A 20732-nucleotide genomic window follows, 5' to 3' on the forward strand; every position below is an offset into this window, starting at 1 on the left:
GGGTACAGGACAGGTTATGGGGGTGTAGGAGAGAAGGGTGGGGTACGGGACAGGTTATGGGGGTGTAGGAGGGAAGGGTGGGGTACGGGACGGGTTATGGGGGTGTAGGAGGGAAGGGTGGGGTACGGGATGGGTTATGGGGGTGTAGGAGAGAAGGGTGGGGTACGGGATGGGTTATGGGGGTGTAGGAGGGAAGGGTGGGGTACGGGACAGGTTATAAGGGTGTAGGAGGGAAGGGTGGGGTACGGGACGGGTTATGGGGGTGTAGGAGGGAAGGGTGGGGTACGGGACGGGTTATGGGGGTGTAGGAGGGAAGGGTGGGGTACGGGACAGGTTATGGGGGGGTGTAGGAGCGAAGGGTGGGGTACAGGACTGGGGATGACAGGATCTCTATGTAGATCCCGGACCCAAGGCTACAGCTATTAATACAACACATGCAGGAATGCAGCGCAACAGCATAGGGGGCGATATCAATCTGACAGCTCGCTACTGTGTACAGAGGTACACAGTGCCGGAGTAGGCGGGGCCGAGGGATGGGAATGTCTATTGATGAGTGGGCGTGGAAATGGAGCTCTTGTCGCTCCGCCCTCTACGGCAGGTTCATTTTCGCTCCCCCCGCCAACCACACCCCTTTCTCGAGTGATTCCACCAAAGCCCGTCCCTCGATTCATTCCCTCTCTTCTTTGGCCTTGAGGGGTGGGCGTGCCCTGTGCCAGGAGAGGGCGTGTCGGAGTATTCGGGCCCCGGCCGGGCAGCAGCAGCAGTGGTGGTGGTGAGTGGCGGGATCGGGATGGCTCCGGCGGTGGACAGGCCCGGCTACTGGGGACCTCCGAGCTCCACACTGGAATGGTGCGAGGAGAACTACGCCGTGTCCTTCTACATTGCAGAGTTCTGTGAGTACCGGGTCATGTGATGTGTGCCGGCGGGGGGGAGGGGCTACGGGTTCCCCTGTCCGTCAGTTCGTGTACCCGGGGTGTGTATATACTGTGATCCCGGTGTGTATATATACTGTGATCCCGGTGTGTGTGTGTGTATATATACTGTGATCCCGGTGTGTATATATACTGTGATCCCGGTGTGTGTGTGTGTATATATATATATATACTGTGATCCCGGGGTGTATATATATATATATATATATACTGCTATCCCTGTGTGTGTATATATATATGTATGTATGTGTGTGTGTGTGTGTGTGTGTGTGTATATATACCGTGATCCGGGGTGTGTGTATGTCATACTGTGATCCCAGGGTGTATATATGTGTGTATGTATATATGTGTGTGTGTGTGTATATATGTATATATATATATATATATATATATATATATATATATAATTATACTGTGATTCCAGGGTGTATCTAGTCATATCTGTCGGTAGTTATCCCAGGGTGTATGTATATACATGGTGATTCCCAAGTGTACAGTGTGTGTATGATATCCCTGGAGGGAGGGGGGGGGGGTTATCTGGTGATCCTCGGGGGTGTATAGCATGCCCAGGCAGTGTAATGCTCCCAGGGTGTATATAGTAATTTTGGGGTGTGTGTGTAATGTGCTGTTTCTGGGGTGTTTAGTTTGGCGAGTGTATATAGTGATCTGTGTGGTGTATAGTGATCTCGGGACCCCTCTACACCCTGGGGTCATTGTTTGTGACCCAAGGGTATATAGTGCTCCCAGGATATACTCTATATTGCCAAAGGTATTGGACCAGCCCTCCAAATCATGTGATTCAGGTGTTCCAATCCCTTCCATGGTCACAGGTATATACAATCAAGCCCCTAGGCATGCAGACTGCTTCTACAAACATTGGTGAAAGAATGGGTCGCTCTCAGGAGCTCAGTGACTCCAAGTGTGGTCCCGTGATAGGTTGTCACCTGTGCAATAAGTCCATCCGTGACATTTCCTGGCTACTAAATATTCCACGGTACGCTGTTAGTGGGATTATAACAAAGTGGAAGCAACTGGGAACAACAGCAACTCAGCCACCAAGTGGTAGGCCACGTAAAATGACAGAGTGGGGTCAGCGCATGCTGAAGTGCGCAGAAGTCACCAACTGTCTGCAGAGTCAATAGCTAAAGACCTCCAAACTTCATGTGGCCTTCAGAATAGCACAACAACAGTGCGTAGAGAGCTTCATGGAATGGGTTTCCATGGCCGAGCAGCTGCATCCAAGCCTTATATCACCAAGTGCAATGCAAAGCGTTGGATGCCATGGTGTAAAGCACGCCGCTACTGGACTCTAGAGCAGTGGAGACATGTTCTCTAGAGTGACCAATTACGCTTCTCTGTCTGGCAATCCAATGGACATGTCTGGGTTTGGTGGTTCCCAGAAGAATGGTTCTTGTCTGACTGCATTGTCCCAAGTGTAAAGTTTGGTGGAGTGGGAATTATGGTGTGGGGTTGTTTTTCAGGGGTTGGGCTTGGCCCCCTAGTTCCAGTGGAGGGAACTCTTAAGGCATCAGCATACCAAGACAATTTCATGCTCCCAACTTTGTGGGAACAGTTTGGGGATGGCCCCTTTTTGTCCAACATGACTTCACACCAGTGCACAAAGCAAGATCCATAAAGACATGGATGAGTGAGTTTGGGGTGGAGGAACTTGACTGGCCTGTACAGAGTCCTGACCTCAACCCCATAGAACACCTTTGGGATGAATTAGAGCGGAGACTGCGAGCCAGTCCTTCTTCTCCGACATCAGTGCCTGACCTCACAAAATGCCCTTCTAGAAGAATGGTCAAACCTTCCCATAGACACCCTCCTAAACCTTGTGGACGGCCTTCCCAGAAGAGTTGAAGCTGTTATAGCTGCAAAGGGCGGGGCCAACTCAATATTGAACCCTACAGACTAAGACTGGGGGCCATTAAAGGTCATGTGCGTGTAAAGGCAGACAGCCTAATAATTTTGGGTATTTAGCTATAGTGTATATTGTATTGTATATAGTGCTTCCAGGGTATATAATGTGATTGGGGGATGTACAGTGTAACAGTACAGAAAATAATTTGATCCCCTGCAGATTGTTTGCCCACTTAAAAAGAAATGAAGGGGCTATAATGTATTATCATAGGCATATTTTAAATGATAGAGACAGAATATCAACTAAAAATCCATAAAAAACACATGATGAAAATGTTATAAATTGAGTTGCAGGGAAGTAAAGTGGCTACAAAAAGTCTACACACCCCTGTTAAAATGTCAGGTTTTTGTGATGTAAAAAAAGAGACAAAGAAATAATTTCAGAGCTTTTTCCACCTTTAATGTAACCTATAAACTGTATGACTCAGTTGAACAACAAACTGAAATCTTTTAGGTGGAGGGAAGTAAACATAAAACACTAAAATAATCTGGTTGCATAAGTGTGCACACCCTTAAACTAATACTTTGTTGAAGCACCATTTGATGTGATTCCAGCACTCAGTCTTTTTGGGTATGAGTCTATCAGCATGGTACATCTTGGCTTGGCAATATTTGCCCACTCTTCCTTGGAGAAACATTCCAAACCTGTCAGATTGCGAGGGCATCTCCTGTGCACAGCCCTCTTCAGGTCTGGACTCTGGCTGGGCCATTCCAAAACTTTCATCTTCTGGTGAAGCCATTCCTTTGTTGATTTGTATGTATACTTTGGGTCGTTGTCATGCTGAAAGATGAAGTTCCTCTTCATGTTCAGCTTTCTAGCAGAAGCCTGAAGGTTTTGTGCCAATATTGACTGATATTTGGAATTGTTCATAATTCCCTCTACCTTGACTAAGGCCCCAGTTCCAGCTGAAGAAAAATGGCCCCAAAGCATGATGCTGCCACCACCATGCTTCACAGTGGGTATGGTGTTCTTTTGGTGATGTGCAGTGTTGTTTTTGCACCAAACATATCTTTTGGAATTATGGCCAAAAGGTTCAACCTTGGTTCCAGCAGACCAGAACACATTTTCCCACATGCTTTTGGGAGACTTCAGATGTGTTTTGCAAAATGTATCCGAGCTTGGATGTTTTTCTTCATGAGAAAAGGCTTCCATCTTGCCACTCTACTCCATAGCCCAGACATATGAAGAATACGGGAGATGGTTGTCACGTGTACCACACAGCCAGTACTTGCCAGATATTCCTGCAGATCCTTTAATGTTGCTGTAGGCCTCTTGGCAGCCTCCCAGACCAGTTTTCTTCTCGTCTTTTCATCCACTTTGGAGGGACGTCCAGTTCTTGGTAATGTCACTGTTGTGCCATATTTTCTCCACTTGATGATGACTTTCTTCACTCTATTCCATGGTATATCTGATGCCTTGGAAATTCTTTTGTACCCTTCTCTTGACTGATACCTTTTAATAATGAGATCCCTCTGATGCGTTGGAAGCTCTCTACAGTCCATGACTTTTGCTGTAGGATGCGACTAAGAAAATGTCAGGGAAACCTACTAGAACAGCTGAACTTTATTTGGGATTAATTAGAGGCACTTTAAATCACAGGTGTGTACTGACTCCTATATAACATGATTTTGAATGTGATTGCTTAATTCTAAACACAGCTACATCCCCGGTTATAAGAGGGTGTGCACACTTATGCAACAACTTTATTTTTAGTTTGTTTACTCTCCTCCCCCCCTAAAAAAAAATGTCTTTTTTTTCAATTGAGTTGTACAGTTTTATAGGTCACATTTAAAGGTGGAAAAGGTTCTGAAATGATTTATCTTTGTCTCATCTTTTTACATCACAGAAACCTGACATCTTAACGGTGTGTAGACTTTTTATAGCCACTGTATGACCTCTTTTGCCTATGGATGGAAACCAGCAATTAACAGAAGAAGTGTGGAAAAAAAATAGTTTAAAACAAGTAAATATATGCTTTCCTATCTATTTACTAATGCTAACATGAGGATTATAAATAATTGATGTTGATTGGGAGAGTGAAGTTCCACTTTTAACCATTTGCCGCCCACCAAAATGTCATCAGCGTTCTGGGTGGACGCCATATGGCGTCCTCCCGCACATGCGCAGATTGCGCTCCTGCAGAGCGGCGCGATCTCTCACCGGCTGTGTACCTCGGACATGGCCGATGACAGATCTGAGTATCGGCCCCGTTGCCGGTACCATGTGACCTGCTGTGATCAATCACAGCTAAGCACAAAAAAAAAACCCTGAATGAATCGATGTCATTCAGGTAAATGCTTGCTTATAGCAAAGTAATTCTTTGCTATAAGCAAATTGTGTAAAAAAAAAAAAAAAAAAATTTAATAAAAAATAATAAATATATAATTTTTTTTTTCATACTGTCACCAGTCAGTGTCCCTGATCACCACCATGCCAGTTATATGATGATGCTGTACTGCACTGGTGACAATATGTTAAAAAAAAAAAATAGTGAAACTAATTTTTTTAATTTTCCGAAAAATTATGACAAAAAAAATACAACTTAAAAAAACTCGCCATGCCTCTTATGAAGTATGTCGGACTGTCTACTTTGCAAAAAGGGGTCATTTGGGGGATATCTGTACTGTTCTGACATTCTTGGACCTCAAGAAATTAGATTGGCTGTCAGTACTTCAGGATTGATCAATTTTCAGATCTATACCATAGTTTGTGAACTCTATAACTTTCCTACAAACTAAATAATACATCCTAATTTGGGTTATTTTCACCAAAGACATGTAGCAGAATACATCTCGGCCTAAATTTATGAAGAACACTTATTTATTTGCAAACTTTTATAACAGAAACAAAGAAAAACGTGTTTTTCTTTTTAACTTTTTGGTCTTTGTTTTGTTAATTTAGCAAAAAATAAAAACCCCAGCGGTGATTAAATACCACCAAAAGAAAGCTCTAGTTGTGTGAAGAAAATTATACACATTTAGTTTGGGTACAATGTTGTATGACCGCGCAATTGTCATTCAAAGTGTGAGAGCGCTGAAACCTGAATACTGGCCTGGGCAGGAAGGTGTAAAAGTGCCCGGTATTGAAGTGGTTAAGTAATAGTTATCGCCAAATACACAGGCCCGTAGCAGAAGTGTACAAATCGCTGTGGTATAGAAGGGGTGAACACGTGAGAGGCAGGTTAATGTGACTTTGCATACCATGTACCTGGCCAAAGTCCCAGGAAGCTGGAAGTACTCGGCTACTCCTGTGATCTCCTCTTGCTTCCAGGTTCTGAAATGAGCAGCTATTTTACTGCATTGTAAACACCGGAGATCAGCCTCTTGGCACGGGCAATATTCACAGAATGCTTTGCATCTCCACCTCATCCAATCAGAAAGTGTTTTCATTCATTCAGAAAATGCAAAGCATTCTCTGAATGGCTCCTGTGCCAAGTGGCCAACCTGTGTTCAGGATGCAGAAGGGAAACCACTCGGCACAGAACCTGGAAGCAAGTGGAGATCACTGGAGTGAGCTACTTCCAGTTTCCTGGTGTGGTCTATATATATACACGGCTCAAAAAAATGAAAGGAACACTTTGAAAACACATCAGATCTCAATGGGGAAACATCTCCTGCTGGATATCTATACTGATATGGACGGGTAATGTGGTAGGGACATTAGGATGCCCCATCGTTTGATGGAAATGATCGACCTACAGAGGACTGAATTCAAAGCCACCCCAAAAATCAAAGTGAAAGAATGATGCAGCAGGCGAGTCCATGTTACTGAAATTTCATTGCAGCAACTCAGAATGGTCCTCAGTAGTTTGTATGGCCCCCACGTGCTTGTGTGCATGCCTGACAACGTCGGGGGAGGCTCCTAATGAGACGACGGATGGTGTCCTGGGGTATTTCCTCCCAGATCTGGACCAGGGCATCACTGAGCTCCTGGACAGTCTGAGATGCAACCTGGATTGTCGGATGGACCGAAACATGACATCCCAGAGGTGTTCTATTGGATTTAGGTCAGGTGAGCATGGGGGCTATTCAATGGTATCAATTCCTTCATCCTCCAGGAACTGCCTGCATACTCTCCCCACATGAGGCCGGGCATTGTCATGCACCAGGAGGAACCCAGGACCCACTGCACCAGCGTAGGGTCTGACAATAGGTCCAAGGATTTCATCCCCAAACCTAATGGCAGTCAGGGTGCCATTGTCTAGCCTGTAGAGGTCTGTGTGTCCCTCCATGGATATGTCTCCCCAGACCATCACTGACCCACCACCAAAATGGTCATGCTGAATGATGTTACAGGCAGCATAACGTTCTCCACGGCTTCTCCAGACCCTTTCATGTCTGTCACATGTGCTCAGGGTGAACCTGCTTTCAGCTGTGAAAAGCACAGGGTGCCAGTGGTGGACCTGCCAATTCTGGGGTTCAATGGCAAATTAGGAAGTCTGCCGCAAGCATAGCTTTACTAAATATTCACATGATTTTTCTAAGATGAGGATGTGATTTGAAATTCTGCCATATGCCAATGAGCCGTCTTGAGTCACAATGGAACAATCATGGAATCTTGACACAGATGAGACAAAAAAAAAAATCGATGTGCTCGTGCAGCGTAGTGCTGGTTAATAATTAATGAGACGGGAGAAGCCATTACTACGTCATTCAGCAGAAATCATTACAAGGCGTGATTACAACCCCCATTACTACAGAGATAAAAGAGCCCATCCCTGTGCTGTCATGGCTTGTGAAGTGTAAAGCCTAGGCCTGGCTCACCATACACGCTTCATACTGTGCTGTTGATGAAACTGGCTGACCATCACCAACCAGAACTGTCACAAAGCTGGGCAGTGCCCAGGAGCTCTCTGTAGGAGGTGAGCCCCTCCTGACCCGCAGAACCGAGACCCCGGGTTTAATTCCCACTAGGGCCCACCTGGAGATGTGCTAGAGACCTCAGATTGTAAGCTCCTTTGGGGGCCGATGCGGGTTCTGTGTACTGTGTTGGGGCTTTAGAAACACGGGGACAAATCGCAGAATGGTGCAACGCATAGTAATGATCTGTATATGTACATTGCTGTACATTCCTGTGTATTCTTTATTGCACCACAGTGCAACGATGCAAATTAGGGGTGCGCCGAAATTCCAGTGGGCGAAACGTTTCGGCCAAAATGAAAAAAAAAAAAGCACCGATACAGGTGTTGAAAAAACCCCGCCCCTCAAAGCCGCCCACCCTCGCCGTCACCTGCCCACCGGCTGCCGCACAGTAGTTTGGTTTTACCTGAGAAACCATCGATCCTGGCGTTGGGCATAGAGATGAGAAGAAAAGATGGTCGCAACACATCTCTATGCCCTTGGAGGACTAGAGCGATGTCACTTCCGGTTCCGGCAATTTTTATTTTTATTTTTAACCACCTCCCGCCCGCCATATAAAGAAATGCCGGGCGCAAGGCGGTTCTCGTGTTCTGGGAGGACGTCATATGACCTCCTCCCACTCTAATCGTGCGTGTTCGGTTCTGTGGGTGCGCAGCGTGGTGATCGGTGGTGTGCTGTGTCCCTCGGACACAGCCGATCACCGATCAACGGAAAGAGCCGAAGATGTCGGCTTGGCCATGTGACCAACTTTGTCCAATCACAGCTGATCGTGTGTAAATAAGGAAGTGCCGGCATTTCTCTCCTCACGAGCTGTCACACTGACAGAGGAGAGGAGAGCTGGTAATCGGCATCCCTTAGAGGGGACATGTACACTGATCATCAGGGCACGGATGATCAGTGTAGCCCCAGCAGTGCCACCTTTCAGTGCTCATCAATGCCACACATCAGTGCCTACCAGTGCACATCAATGCCACATGTCAGTGCCCATCAGCTGCCTATCAGTGTCGCCTATCAATACCATATATGAGTGCTGCTTTTCAGTGCCCATCAGTGCCACCTACCAGTGCAGCCTATCAGTGCCCATCACTGCAGCCTCATTAGCGCACATCAGTGAAGCAGAAAAATCACTTGGCCTGACTACGGCATATATATATATATATATTGTATGTATCTTAGGTTAGTCAGTTTAGAAGTTGGGATGGGGCATTTTGTAAGACTAAAGTAGAAATTCCAGGCAAAACCTAAAGTGTTACTAAACCCCGGACCCTGCATTCACTATATCCGGTCTCCCCGGGCCCTGCATTCACTATATCCGGTCTCCCCGGGCCCTGCATTCACTATATCCGATCTCCCCGGGCCCTGCATTCACTATATCCGGTCTCCCCGGACCCCGCATTCACTATATCCGGTCTCCCCGGACCCCGCATTCACTATATCCGGTCTCCCCGGACCCCGCATTCACTATATCCGGTCTCCCCGGACCCCGCATTCACTATATCCGGTCTCCCCGGACCCCGCATTCACTATATCCGGTCTCCCCGGACCCCACATTCACTATATCCGGTCTCCCCGGACCCCGCATTCACTATATCCGGTCTCCCCGGACCCCGCATTCACTATATCCGGTCTCCCAGGACCCCGCATTCACTATATCCGGTCTCCCAGGACCCCGCATTCACTATATCCGGTCTCCCAGGACCCCGCATTCACTATATCCGGTCTCCCCGGCTCCCGCATTCACTATATCCGGTCTCCCCGGCTCCCGCATTCACTATATCCGGTCTCCCAGGACCCCGCATTCACTATATCCGGTCTCCCCGGATCCCGCATTCACTATATCCGGTCTCCCCGGATCCCGCATTCACTATATCCGGTCTCCCCGGATCCCGCATTCACTATATCCGGTCTCCCCGGATCCCGCATTCACTATATCCGGTCTCCCCGGATCCCGCATTCACTATATCCGGTCTCCCCGGATCCCGCATTCACTATATCCGGTCTCCCCGGCTCCCGCATTCACTATATCCGGTCTCCCAGGACCCCGCATTCACTATATCCGGTCTCCCAGGACCCCGCATTCACTATATCCGGTCTCCCCGGACCCCGCATTCACTATATCCGGTCTCCCCGGACCCCGCATTCACTATATCCGGTCTCCCCGGACCCCGCATTCACTATATCCGGTCTCCCCGGATCCCGCATTCACTATATCCGGTCTCCCCGGATCCCGCATTCACTATATCCGGTCTCCCCGGACCCCGCATTCACTATATCCGGTCTCCCCGGACCCCGCATTCACTATATCCGGTCTCCCAGGACCCCGCATTCACTATATCCGGTCTCCCAGGACCCCGCATTCACTATATCCGGTCTCCCAGGACCCCGCATTCACTATATCCGGTCTCCCAGGACCCCGCATTCACTATATCCGGTCTCCCCGGATCCCGCATTCACTATATCCGGTCTCCCCGGATCCCGCATTCACTATATCCGGTCTCCCCGGATCCCGCATTCACTATATCCGGTCTCCCCGGATCCCGCATTCACTATATCCGGTCTCCCCGGATCCCGCATTCACTATATCCGGTCTCCCCGGCTCCCGCATTCACTATATCCGGTCTCCCCGGCTCCCGCATTCACTATATCCGGTCTCCCCGGCTCCCGCATTCACTATATCCGGTCTCCCCGGCTCCCGCATTCACTATATCCGGTCTCCCCGGCTCCCGCATTCACTATATCCGGTCTCCCCGGCTCCCGCATTCACTATATCCGGTCTCCCCGGCTCCCGCATTCACTATATCCGGTCTCCCCGGCTCCCGCATTCACTATATCCGGTCTCCCCGGCTCCCGCATTCACTATATCCGGTCTCCCCGGCTCCCGCATTCACTATATCCGGTCTCCCCGGAGCCCGCATTCACTATATCCGGTCTCCCCGGAGCCCGCATTCACTATATCCGGGGTCCCCCACAGTACACAGAGCATGGAAATGTAATTAATTTAGTAAATACAAACTGCTCAATACCTTTTTCTTATCAGCAGTATATAGCAGACTTCTATCAGTGTTTGAAACGAGCATTGGTTAAAGCTTGTAGGAGGAATTTTCATTCTCCTTTGACTGTCCTATGAGGCTGCATGACCCTCTGTCTGCACAGTGCTGATCACATACACGCTCTGACCCCCCCCCTCCCCCCCCAAAAAAACCTAGCAATTCACACCAAACTGAGCAAACAGCCTTTTTTACACAATGCAGAGGATTAACCCCTTAGATTCCACAGTGAGTATAACAAGCATGCTTTCCATCATACACAGACTGATTTTACTGTTGTGGGTTTAGTAATACTTCAACCACCTCAATATCACTGTACGTAAATATACGGCCGCTACAACTATGATCCTGGTATCAGTCTTTTCAACCGGCCATTCTCTTTTTTGAGTAAAAGTGATCCAAGTAGCTGTTCAGCCGCTCGATCACTTTTACAGGCGGCAAGAACATTTTTCTGTACTTGCAGGCTGAATATACTGGAGCAGCCACCACATCCAAGAGCAAGTAAGCTGCAATATGCTGTCTGTTTTTCTTGATTAAGATATATATATATTTTTTTTTGACATGTAAGGTCATTTTGGGTCCTCAGTTTGATAAAATTCCTAGACTGGTTCTTGGTTGCAAGAAACCGTTAAACGGGTCTTGTGTTCCAAAACACCCCCTTAGATATGTCTGTTCTAACCCAAAGTAACCAATAAAGCTTCAGCTTGTAAAAGATTTAGTGAGTGGAAATCGGGTTGGGTTTGTAGCTGTGCTAGTGCATGTTGCTCTTCAAACGATTGCCAGGGAGGATCCGGAAAGGAGCCTGGGGCCACATGGGCCTGTCTGGTGCTGGCACTGAAAGGGTGAGAAAAGGGCCTCTGGCAGGGTTACATTTTTGATGCAGGAATGTACAGCGTGATTGCTACACACATTTATAGCTGCATACCTATACAAGCATAGCTAATGAGAGCCTCTGCCCCAATATAAACTTTCAGAAGACAAGGCAGGCAGAACCATAACTTTTCTTATTGTACAGTTATTGTAAATACAGGCTTACAATAGGGTACTATGAACCATACTGCTCTGATTTCCCTTTGGCCCAACAAGTAGGCCATTATGCCTCCAATTTACATGTAGCAATTAAATCAGAAATTAACTCCGCTATATTTTGTAATTCCATGGGCCCCCAAGAAGTTTGCCATAATTTGCTAGTATGCGCTGCGTATTCGTGCATTATGGAAGACCTGACAAACAATACCCTACAGCAGGGGTCTCCAAACTTTTCATTCAAAGGGCCAGTTTACTGTACCTCAGACTTTAGGGGGACAGAATGTGGTATGGCCCCAGCATCACTGAGAATAAACATGGCCTTAAGGTTGGTGGTCAGTAAAAGGAAGAGTATTGCCCAATCATTGGTATTAGTGTATGGAATAGTAACCCATCATTGGTGTCAGTGGAAGGAACAGTGCCTCGTATCATTGGGAGGCACAGTGCCTCGTATCATTGGGAGGCACAGTGCCTCGTATCATTGGGAGGCACAGTGCCTCGTATCATTGGGAGGCACAGTGCCTCGTATCATTGGGAGGCACAGTGCCTCGTATCATTGGGAGGCACAGTGCCTCGTATCATTGGGAGGCACAGTGCCTCGTATCATTGGGAGGCACAGTGCCCCGTATCACTGGGAGGCACAGTGCCCCGTATCACTGGGAGGCACAGTGCCCCGTATCACTGGGAGGCACAGTGCCCCGTATCACTGGGAGGCACAGTGCCCCGTATCACTGGGAGGCACAGTGCCCCGTATCACTGGGAGGCACAGTGCCCCGTATCACTGGGAGGCACAGTGCCCCGTATCACTGGGAGGCACAGTGCCCCGTATCACTGGGAGGCACAGTGCCCCATCATTGGTATCAGTGGAAGGAATAGTGCCCCATATCATTGGTGTCAGTGGAAGGAATAGTGCCCCATATCAGTGAGAGGAATAGTGCCCCATCATTGCTATCAGTGGAAGGAATAGTGCACCATTGTCAGTGGGAGGATTAGTGCCTTGTATTATTCAGAGGACTAGTGCCCCATGGCCCGGTTAAAGGCTAGCAAAGGGCTGCGTCCGGCCCACGGGCCACAGTTTGGAAACCTCTGCCCTACAGTAATTCGCTGGCAGTACTTCTGCTGGTCAGGGACGCTTCCATCTTCTCCCGGTCTAACTTCCAGGTTTGTTCTCTTCAGCTGCTTGATTGGCCGAGCCACGATGACGTCGCACAGGAATCACGTCATCGTGGCACAGAGCAGTGCTGTAAATGTACTCTGTGCTCCACATGCTCGGCACAATGTACATGACCACTGAAAGGCAGAAGAGACCGATGGGGTCTCTTCTGCCATAAAAAATTTACCTGTCAGTGTTTTTTTTACATTTGTGTTTTTGTTCTGCTTTAAGTGATCTTTCATTATGACACCTGCTGATTATAGGCATCCTTTAGAACAGGGCGCAACTCCAATCCCTGAGAGCCCGGATCCACACACATTATTTTTTGAAACAGACAAGTGTAAATAAAGCACGGTGGCCTTTTTCAACCTTTTTACCCCAGAGGGTAAAATATATTATAAATGTATTCTATCTACAACATGCACTACATTAGCGTGATCAGTAATTTTTAGAAAGTTTTTTTTATATCAAAGCCCAGCTCCATAAATTAGAAAAAAAAAATCCTTGCGGTGGGGCCCCCTGCACTGATTTTGGTATGTCTAGGGCTGCTGGATTAAGGAGGGGTCTTCCAGTGGTTAATGGTTCTGTATTGTGATGACACCAAGGGACCTTCCATAGACCAAAGCTTTGGGAGGGAAGCGCCAAAATATCCAGTGAGCGGCAGTTGTGGGTCCAAAGATGTCTTGATGTCAGAGGAGAATGGACAGACTGGTTGCTGCGACATTCAGATGATACAAGGCAGGACGGATCCATGCTTTCATGTTGACTCTACCAGAGGTTCAGGATGGTGGTGGTATAAAGGTGTGGGAGATATTTTCTTGGCACTAGCAAGGTGTACCTAATAACGTGTCCAGAGAGTGTACATACTGACATTGGTCCAAGCTGAACCTCTAACTATTCAAGTTGTCATACCGGATATTCAGCTTTGTGTTTTTCAGCAGACTGCCCCGGTCTGCCTCGCTTAGAACTTCTAGAAGCATAAAACTTGAAGACCTATCCTCATGAAAGTATCAAACGAAAATAAAAATTGAATCGTGGCACAAAAATTCCCTTCAGGTAACATTAGAAAAAAATAAAAATAAAACTCTTGTTCAGCCAACATTACAAGGAGCAGAGTACAGGGCCACTTGGCAGCCAATCAAGGCTTGCATTCCTGAATCCCAACCAGTACAGGATGGATTCTGATCAGTTGATGTGGGAGGTGCAGTTTAATTGCACATGGTTTTATGGAGTAAAACAACCCATAGATTAGGCAATTTTGGTGGAAAGAAAATTGCTCGATTTCCCTATAAATACAGTGAGTGTTGATGGAGGAATCCCTCCTGCAGTGCTCTTGTGTTCTGCCGGTGGGAAGCTGTCCCTTCCGGCAGAACACAATGAGCACTGTAATTGCTGGGAGTGAATTCATGGAGAAAAAAAGTCAATTGATCGACCTCAGTACAACCAGCCTGCCCATAGATGGTTTGAACCTGAACCTGCTGAGAATGGATCCATCTATGGCTGGCTTAAAGTGATATTATTTATCAAACAAAAAATACAACAAACAAACCTGTCATGCTTACCTGCTCTGTGCAGTGGTTTTGCACAGAGCAACCCCAATCCTCCTCTTCTTGAGTCCCCCGCCTGCGCTCCTGGCCCCTCTCTCCTGCCAAGTGCCCCCAGAGCAAGTAGCTTGCTATGGGGGCACCCAAGCAGGCTTGCTCCCAAGCCGCTGCTCTGAATGTCCATACATACACAGAGCCATGACTTGGCCCCACCCCCTTTCTTCATTGGCTCACTGGCTGTGATTGACAGCCAATGAGGAGGGAGAGTCCCCAGAGAGCCGAGGCTCTTGTGCACATTGCTGGATTGCGATGGGGCTCAGGTAAGTATTTGGGGGGCCACTGCACACAGACTATTTTTAGAATACATGAAGGCAATAAATAATGAGCTTTTACAACCACTTTTTTTTTTTTTTTTTTTTTTTTTTTTTGTTTATTGAAGGTTTTTTCCAATTATTACAAACTTAATAGACAAGCCTCAGCCACTATAAGGCTCAGAACAGAAATGTACTGCCGTTTTCCTTTTCAATGCAGTTTGCAGCACTGCTGACTCACTTTGAGCTCATTTAACACTCACTGCCTTTTTTTATTTTTTTTATGTGGTCATCTTCGTGTTAATAATGTTGTTGTTGCATGTTTGTGGTTAAAGAACCTTGATTCTTTGTACACTATGTAATTAGATACGGTAAGTATAATGGGCTTAGCTATATTTGCTCATAACAGGCTATGACTCCTACTGCTTGTACTTTGTTTTTCCCCTTAACTTTACCAAAAGTCTGGTCTCAGGGAAATCCTACAAAATCTGCAGTCCCTAATGATGTGAAACACTCACAGTGCTTATGGTAGCCAAAAAACACATGTACTGTGCCTTCTTTTTTTTTATTGTCACATAAAAGAGCCATATTTTTTTATAGCAGAAAAAAAAATAAAAACAATAAAAAATATATATATATATATATATATATATATATATATATATATATATATATAATTTTTTTTTTTTTTTTTTTTTTTAACTCCTTTTAATTTGTTATGAAGGAAGAAATCTGGATGGATGCACTCTGCAGATCCTCTTTATATCGTCTTTAAGTAAAAAAAAAAAAACAAAACTCAAACTGGTCGATGCGTTTCACGCTGTGCTTAGTGGTTACTCATAACCAGGACTTCAGTTCATCTGTGGCCAGTCCTGTTCAAGAGCAGTTGATCTACGGATTACTCACAAATGGGCAAGAAAATGATTTTTCGATCTACGCTGCAGACTGCAGTGCTGATCAGTGTATTCTGATAGAACGTTTATTTGAAAGATGGTTAAACTCACATCAAAGTGGATATAAATAAGCATGTAAAAGTAAAAAATCCAATTATTCCAACATCCAAATAGCCGCCGGCCGGTCATGCATGTGTGGTAGTGTGTGTACGTGGCTCCCACCTACGCGTTTCATAAGTGACGTCACGGGCACCTGATGATAAATGTTCTATTGGTTTTACAGTATGTGGAGCATTCTTCTCTTGCATGTCTCCTAATACCGATTTGGGTCCCATCCGGAGTGGTATAGTTACCCTGTTTAGGATCATTGCTTGGAGGATCTTTAGCGTTTCTCCCTTGGGGATCCAGAGGAGTGTCCGGATTTCCAGTTTTCTGGGTTATCATACAGCAAGGCGTGATTGACCACTCTTAATAAGCCAGAGAGATATGACCCCCTGTTATGTGAGTGGTTGGTAACACATCAGCTATCCTTGGATTTTCCTGTTCATCACGGCTTTTAGGAACTTTCCTTTATTGTTGACAACTCTAGATGGAGATTTCCTTTTAATGATTTATTATAATTTTGTCTCACCAATTGTTTTCTGTTAAGCGCTGCTCTTTATATGTACACACAGGGCCAATTTAAGCTACTAGCATATTTTTGGAGTGTGGGAGGAAATCGGAGTACCCGGAGGAAAACCATGCAGGCACAGGGAGAACATGCAAACTCCAGGCAGGAGGTGCTGTGGCTGGGGTTCGACCCAATGACTTTAGTACTGCCAGGGGAAAGTGCTAACCATTTAGCCACTGTGCAAAAATGGTTTGCACAGAGCAGCCCCAATCCTCCTCTTCTTGGGTCCCCCACCTGCGCTCCTGGCCTCTCTCTCCTGCAAAGTGCCCCCAGAGCAAGTAGCTTGCTATGGGGGCACCCAAGCAGGCTTGCTTCCAAGCCGCTGCTCTGAGTTTCAATACACACACAGAGCCATGGCCTGGTCCCGCCCCCTCTACCTCTCTTCATTGGCTCACTGGCTGTGATTGACAGCCAATAAGGAGGGAGACTCCCCAGAGAGCCGAGGCTCTTGTGCACATTGCTGCATTGCGATGGGGCTCAGGTATTTGAGGGGGGGCCACTGCACACAGAAGGTTTTTTACATTTCTCTTACGTTTAAAATGAAGCCCTCCAGCAGCGCAATGTCAACGCTGTCAGTGCTTCTGGGGGTGCGCACACTTTAACTGTTTGGCTGAGCTGCAATGATGCACTCTCATGCATGCGCACGGAAGACACACCAAACTGACGGCGCACTCAGTGCACATGCGCCGGTGACGTCACACTCAAGTAACATGCGCCGGTGACGTCACACTCAAGTAACATGCGCCGGTGACGTCACACTCAAGTAACATGCGCCGGTGACGTCACACTCAAGTAACATGCGCCGGTGACGTCACACTCAAGTAACATGCGCCGGTGACGTCACACTCAAGTAACATGCGCCGGTGACGTCACACTCAAGTAACATGCGCCGGTGACGTCACACTCAAGTAACATGCGCCGGTGACGTCACACTCAAGTAACATGCGCCGGTGACGTCACACTCAAGTAACATGCGCCGGTGACGTCACACTCAAGTAACATGCGCCGGTGACGTCACACTCAAGTAACATGCGCCGGTGACGTCACACTCAAGTAACATGCGCCGGTGACGTCACACTCAAGTAACATGCGCCGGTGACGTCACACTCAAGTAACCTGCGCCGGTGACGTCACACTCAATGCATATGCGCCGGTGACGTCACGGGCTGCTGAAATTGTGTATATCTCACAAACTGCGCACATTTAGGAGATATTTATTGTACCTACAGGTGAGCTTTATTGTATGCTTACCTGTAGGTACCATTTACAAATCGGAGTTTAGTACTGCTTGGGTATGTGATAGTAAGGAGTCAGTGGTCTTAAACCATGACCCATCTCGGGATGTATTCCAGCTCACTGAATATTGGAAGGCATGTATAAGTACGAGTATGAATGGCACCCTTCTTCTCCACTTTATGTAAATGTCCCGTCTGAAGGCCGCACAGTGAGATGTATGAGGGGTGATAGGGAGGGAGAGCCGTTCTGGTTGGCTGCATACAGGACAATAAAAGGTTGCAGAGTTTTTCCGGTCACAAGATGTCCTCGGCATTTAAATGCAACTCCATGACCCTCTGTAATTACATTCCATTTCCCCCTTAACCTCTCCGTCACAGGGCACTGGACTTCTTCCAGGACCAAAAAACAAAACTCAGGGCCAGTGCACTGTCATAGGTTGGATATATGGGCTTTGTACAGCTCGGCCAAACACAAGCCAGGCAGGTATTTAATTAATTTGATGCTCCGTGTTTTTTTTTTTTTTTTTTTTTTTTTTTTTACATCCGTTCTATTTGCTGAATGTAAATAATATTATCAATGTATGTTCATGTTAGATGTTTTTTAACCACTTCCAATCCGGACACTTATACCCCCTTCCTGACCAGGGCAATTTTCAGCTTTCAGCGCTATCACACTTTGAATGACAATTGCGCGGTCATGCAACACTGTACCCATATGAATTTTTTACCATTTTTTTGAGACCGATAGAACTTTATTTTGGTCGTATTTATTCACCGCTAGGATTTTTTTTTTTTTTTTGCTATGTAAATGAAAGTCCCAACATTTTGAAAGTGTTTTTTCTTATAAAATTTTGCAAATATTTCATCATAAATCTTGGCCAAAATTTATTCCATTATCTTTTTAGTAAAAAATAAAATAAGCCAAATTAGTTTATAACCAAAAATTATCATTATTAAACTTTTTTTTAAAAAAAAAAATATTTTTTTTTTTGCATACGCTCACCCTAGCAGTACAGTGTCACCATGGTGACACTACTACTTTTGGGGGGTGATGAAGATTTTTTTTCTTTTTTTTTTTTTTTACACTGATTGCTTTTACACCCATATAGGATGTAAAAGCAATCATTTTCTCTTTCTCTGTCTGCATTCTTGCAGCCATTGAGAACTACTGAGTGAGCTGTGGTTGGTCACAGCTTGTCACATGGTACAAGGCTGTTGTGAATAGCCTTGTATCATGTGACCTCTGTGATCATTCACAGATTTCACACGTAGTAGGCAATGTCACAAGTGACATCTTGCTTACAACTTTGCTTGTGATCACTGATTGCCCAATCAGTGATCACATGATCGGGACCTCGTATAGAGGTCCCGTCCGACGATTGATGTTTCACTGTGTCCGGAGGACACAGCGGGCACCGGATTGCGGTGTTGCGCACTCCCCAAGCAGGGTGCAGGGAGGCAGTTTATAAACGACCACCCGACCCTGCAGTGCCACCGTCCGGCCGTTTATATACAACGGCCGGTCGGGAAGTGGTTAAATCTATAGTTTGAAATAATGTACTTCTGTTCATGGGGGCCATTATTTTTGCTCACTACGTACTTATGTACTCGGGCTCTGCTTTCGGTTTGAAAGCAGATATACACTTTCAGGGATCAACTGAAAGGTAAAAGAATATGTAAACCCAGCATTTCATATTCCTGACATGTACTTGTGTGAAACAGTATCCTGCTCTCTTTGCATTGCTTCCTTTGTGTGAAGTCCCTGGTGTTCCTGCCAGCCCCTCTGCGTTCCTATTAAAAACTGACCACACTAGGCATGAGGGCGCAGCCTGGTCAGTTCTCGATCAATGCTGGGAATTCAGTGTGCTCTCCTCCAAGGATCAGACTTGTCCTAACACTCCCCTCTCTTTCTTGCACAGCCATTCACTGGGAAGGTCAGTGTACTTCTGTTTCCCCACCCCCACCTCTCCATGTAGCTGAGAACAGAGGATATGTGATCACTTATAAAAAGGGGGGGGGGGTATTTATAATTATTATTTTTTTTTATATGTACACAAATGTTTTCCCTTTCATTTCTATTTTGTGTTGTGCCCCACTCCCTCCCATTTCTGCTTGGGGGGAAAAAAAAAATATTGCCAAGTTCTTAACCTCTTCTTGCTCCTGTGCTAGCAGTCCTCAGCTCCCACCTCAGTCCAATGCCACCGGTCTTCTTGGAGTAGAACAACATTCTTGTGATTCTGCCTGTTTCCTGAGAACCCAGCCTGTCATTGACAGCCCTGAGAGGCATGCATTATCAAGCAGACTGGGCTTGCAATACTCCAGGCCTGAATGTGCATATAATAGAGTACGGTTATCCCAGTTCAGAATAAGAGGAAGGACCCGTGATGCCACCAGACTGCTCTAAATTAAGGTCCATACTGGCAGTGTTCTTTAAATCGATACCTTTTACAAATGGTGAGCTCTTGAAACATACAACCCCATGTGCCCAACTCGTCCTCCACAGCATGACTGTGACATTAGGAGTAGACTCAAACCCCTCCAAATCCCTCACACCCCCTGTAGGATCCTCCTTGCCTGCAGCACCACTGGGTAGCAGTTGTCCAAATTGAGCATTTCTTCTGTATTGTGCATGAATGTGCTTCCTGCCGTAGAGTATAACCAAATCCACTCCTAATTTTAGGTCAAGTATGTCTTCTTTTTTTTTTTAATTTTTTATACAAAAGAAAAAAAACTGAAATGTCAAATAACATAAACTAGAATAAAAACCAGGGTGAGGAGAAGCAGGGAAGGTGAAGTGTAGAAGCACTGGATAAAACCATCATACACAGGAACATAGCATACACCAGTGCATGATTGCTATAAGGTGCTAGATGCTTTAGCAGCTAGACGCCAGGGTGACAAAGTAGAGAAGATCTGTGAAGGTACGTTCCAAAAGTTGTGAGGGCACCAAGAACCGGTTATTCAAGTAGTGGAGGTCATCTCTGAAACCTGGTGCTACCTGGGTCTCTTTAAGACATTAAGTCTTAATGGCATAGCAGCTAAACCAAGGGGAGACAAATTAGATAAAACTAGTGGGGAGAGAAGAGCAATGAAGATGTGTTCCAAGAGTTGTGAGTGCATGAGGAACTGGTTATTCAA

The 20732-nt window shown here is 46.3% G+C and overlaps 1 protein-coding gene across 1 annotated transcript in view; it reads left to right on the plus strand.

Moving 5' to 3' along the window:
* The first annotated feature begins 614 nt into the window (after positions 1 to 614).
* Positions 615 to 20732, plus strand: part of ACER3 (alkaline ceramidase 3) — a 103785-nt gene continuing 83667 nt past the window's right edge. Inside the window, exon 1 of the mRNA XM_089676751.1 lies at positions 615 to 893. Coding sequence (XP_089532877.1) covers positions 791 to 893 — 103 coding nt within the window. The 5' untranslated portion in view covers positions 615 to 790. The remainder of the gene's footprint in view (positions 894 to 20732) is intronic.

Source organism: Staurois parvus, unplaced genomic scaffold, assembly GCF_062004578.1.
Source record: "Staurois parvus isolate SC_StPar_1 unplaced genomic scaffold, SC_StPar_1.0 ptg000173l, whole genome shotgun sequence".
In the NCBI taxonomy this organism is placed as follows: Eukaryota; Metazoa; Chordata; class Amphibia; order Anura; family Ranidae; genus Staurois; species Staurois parvus.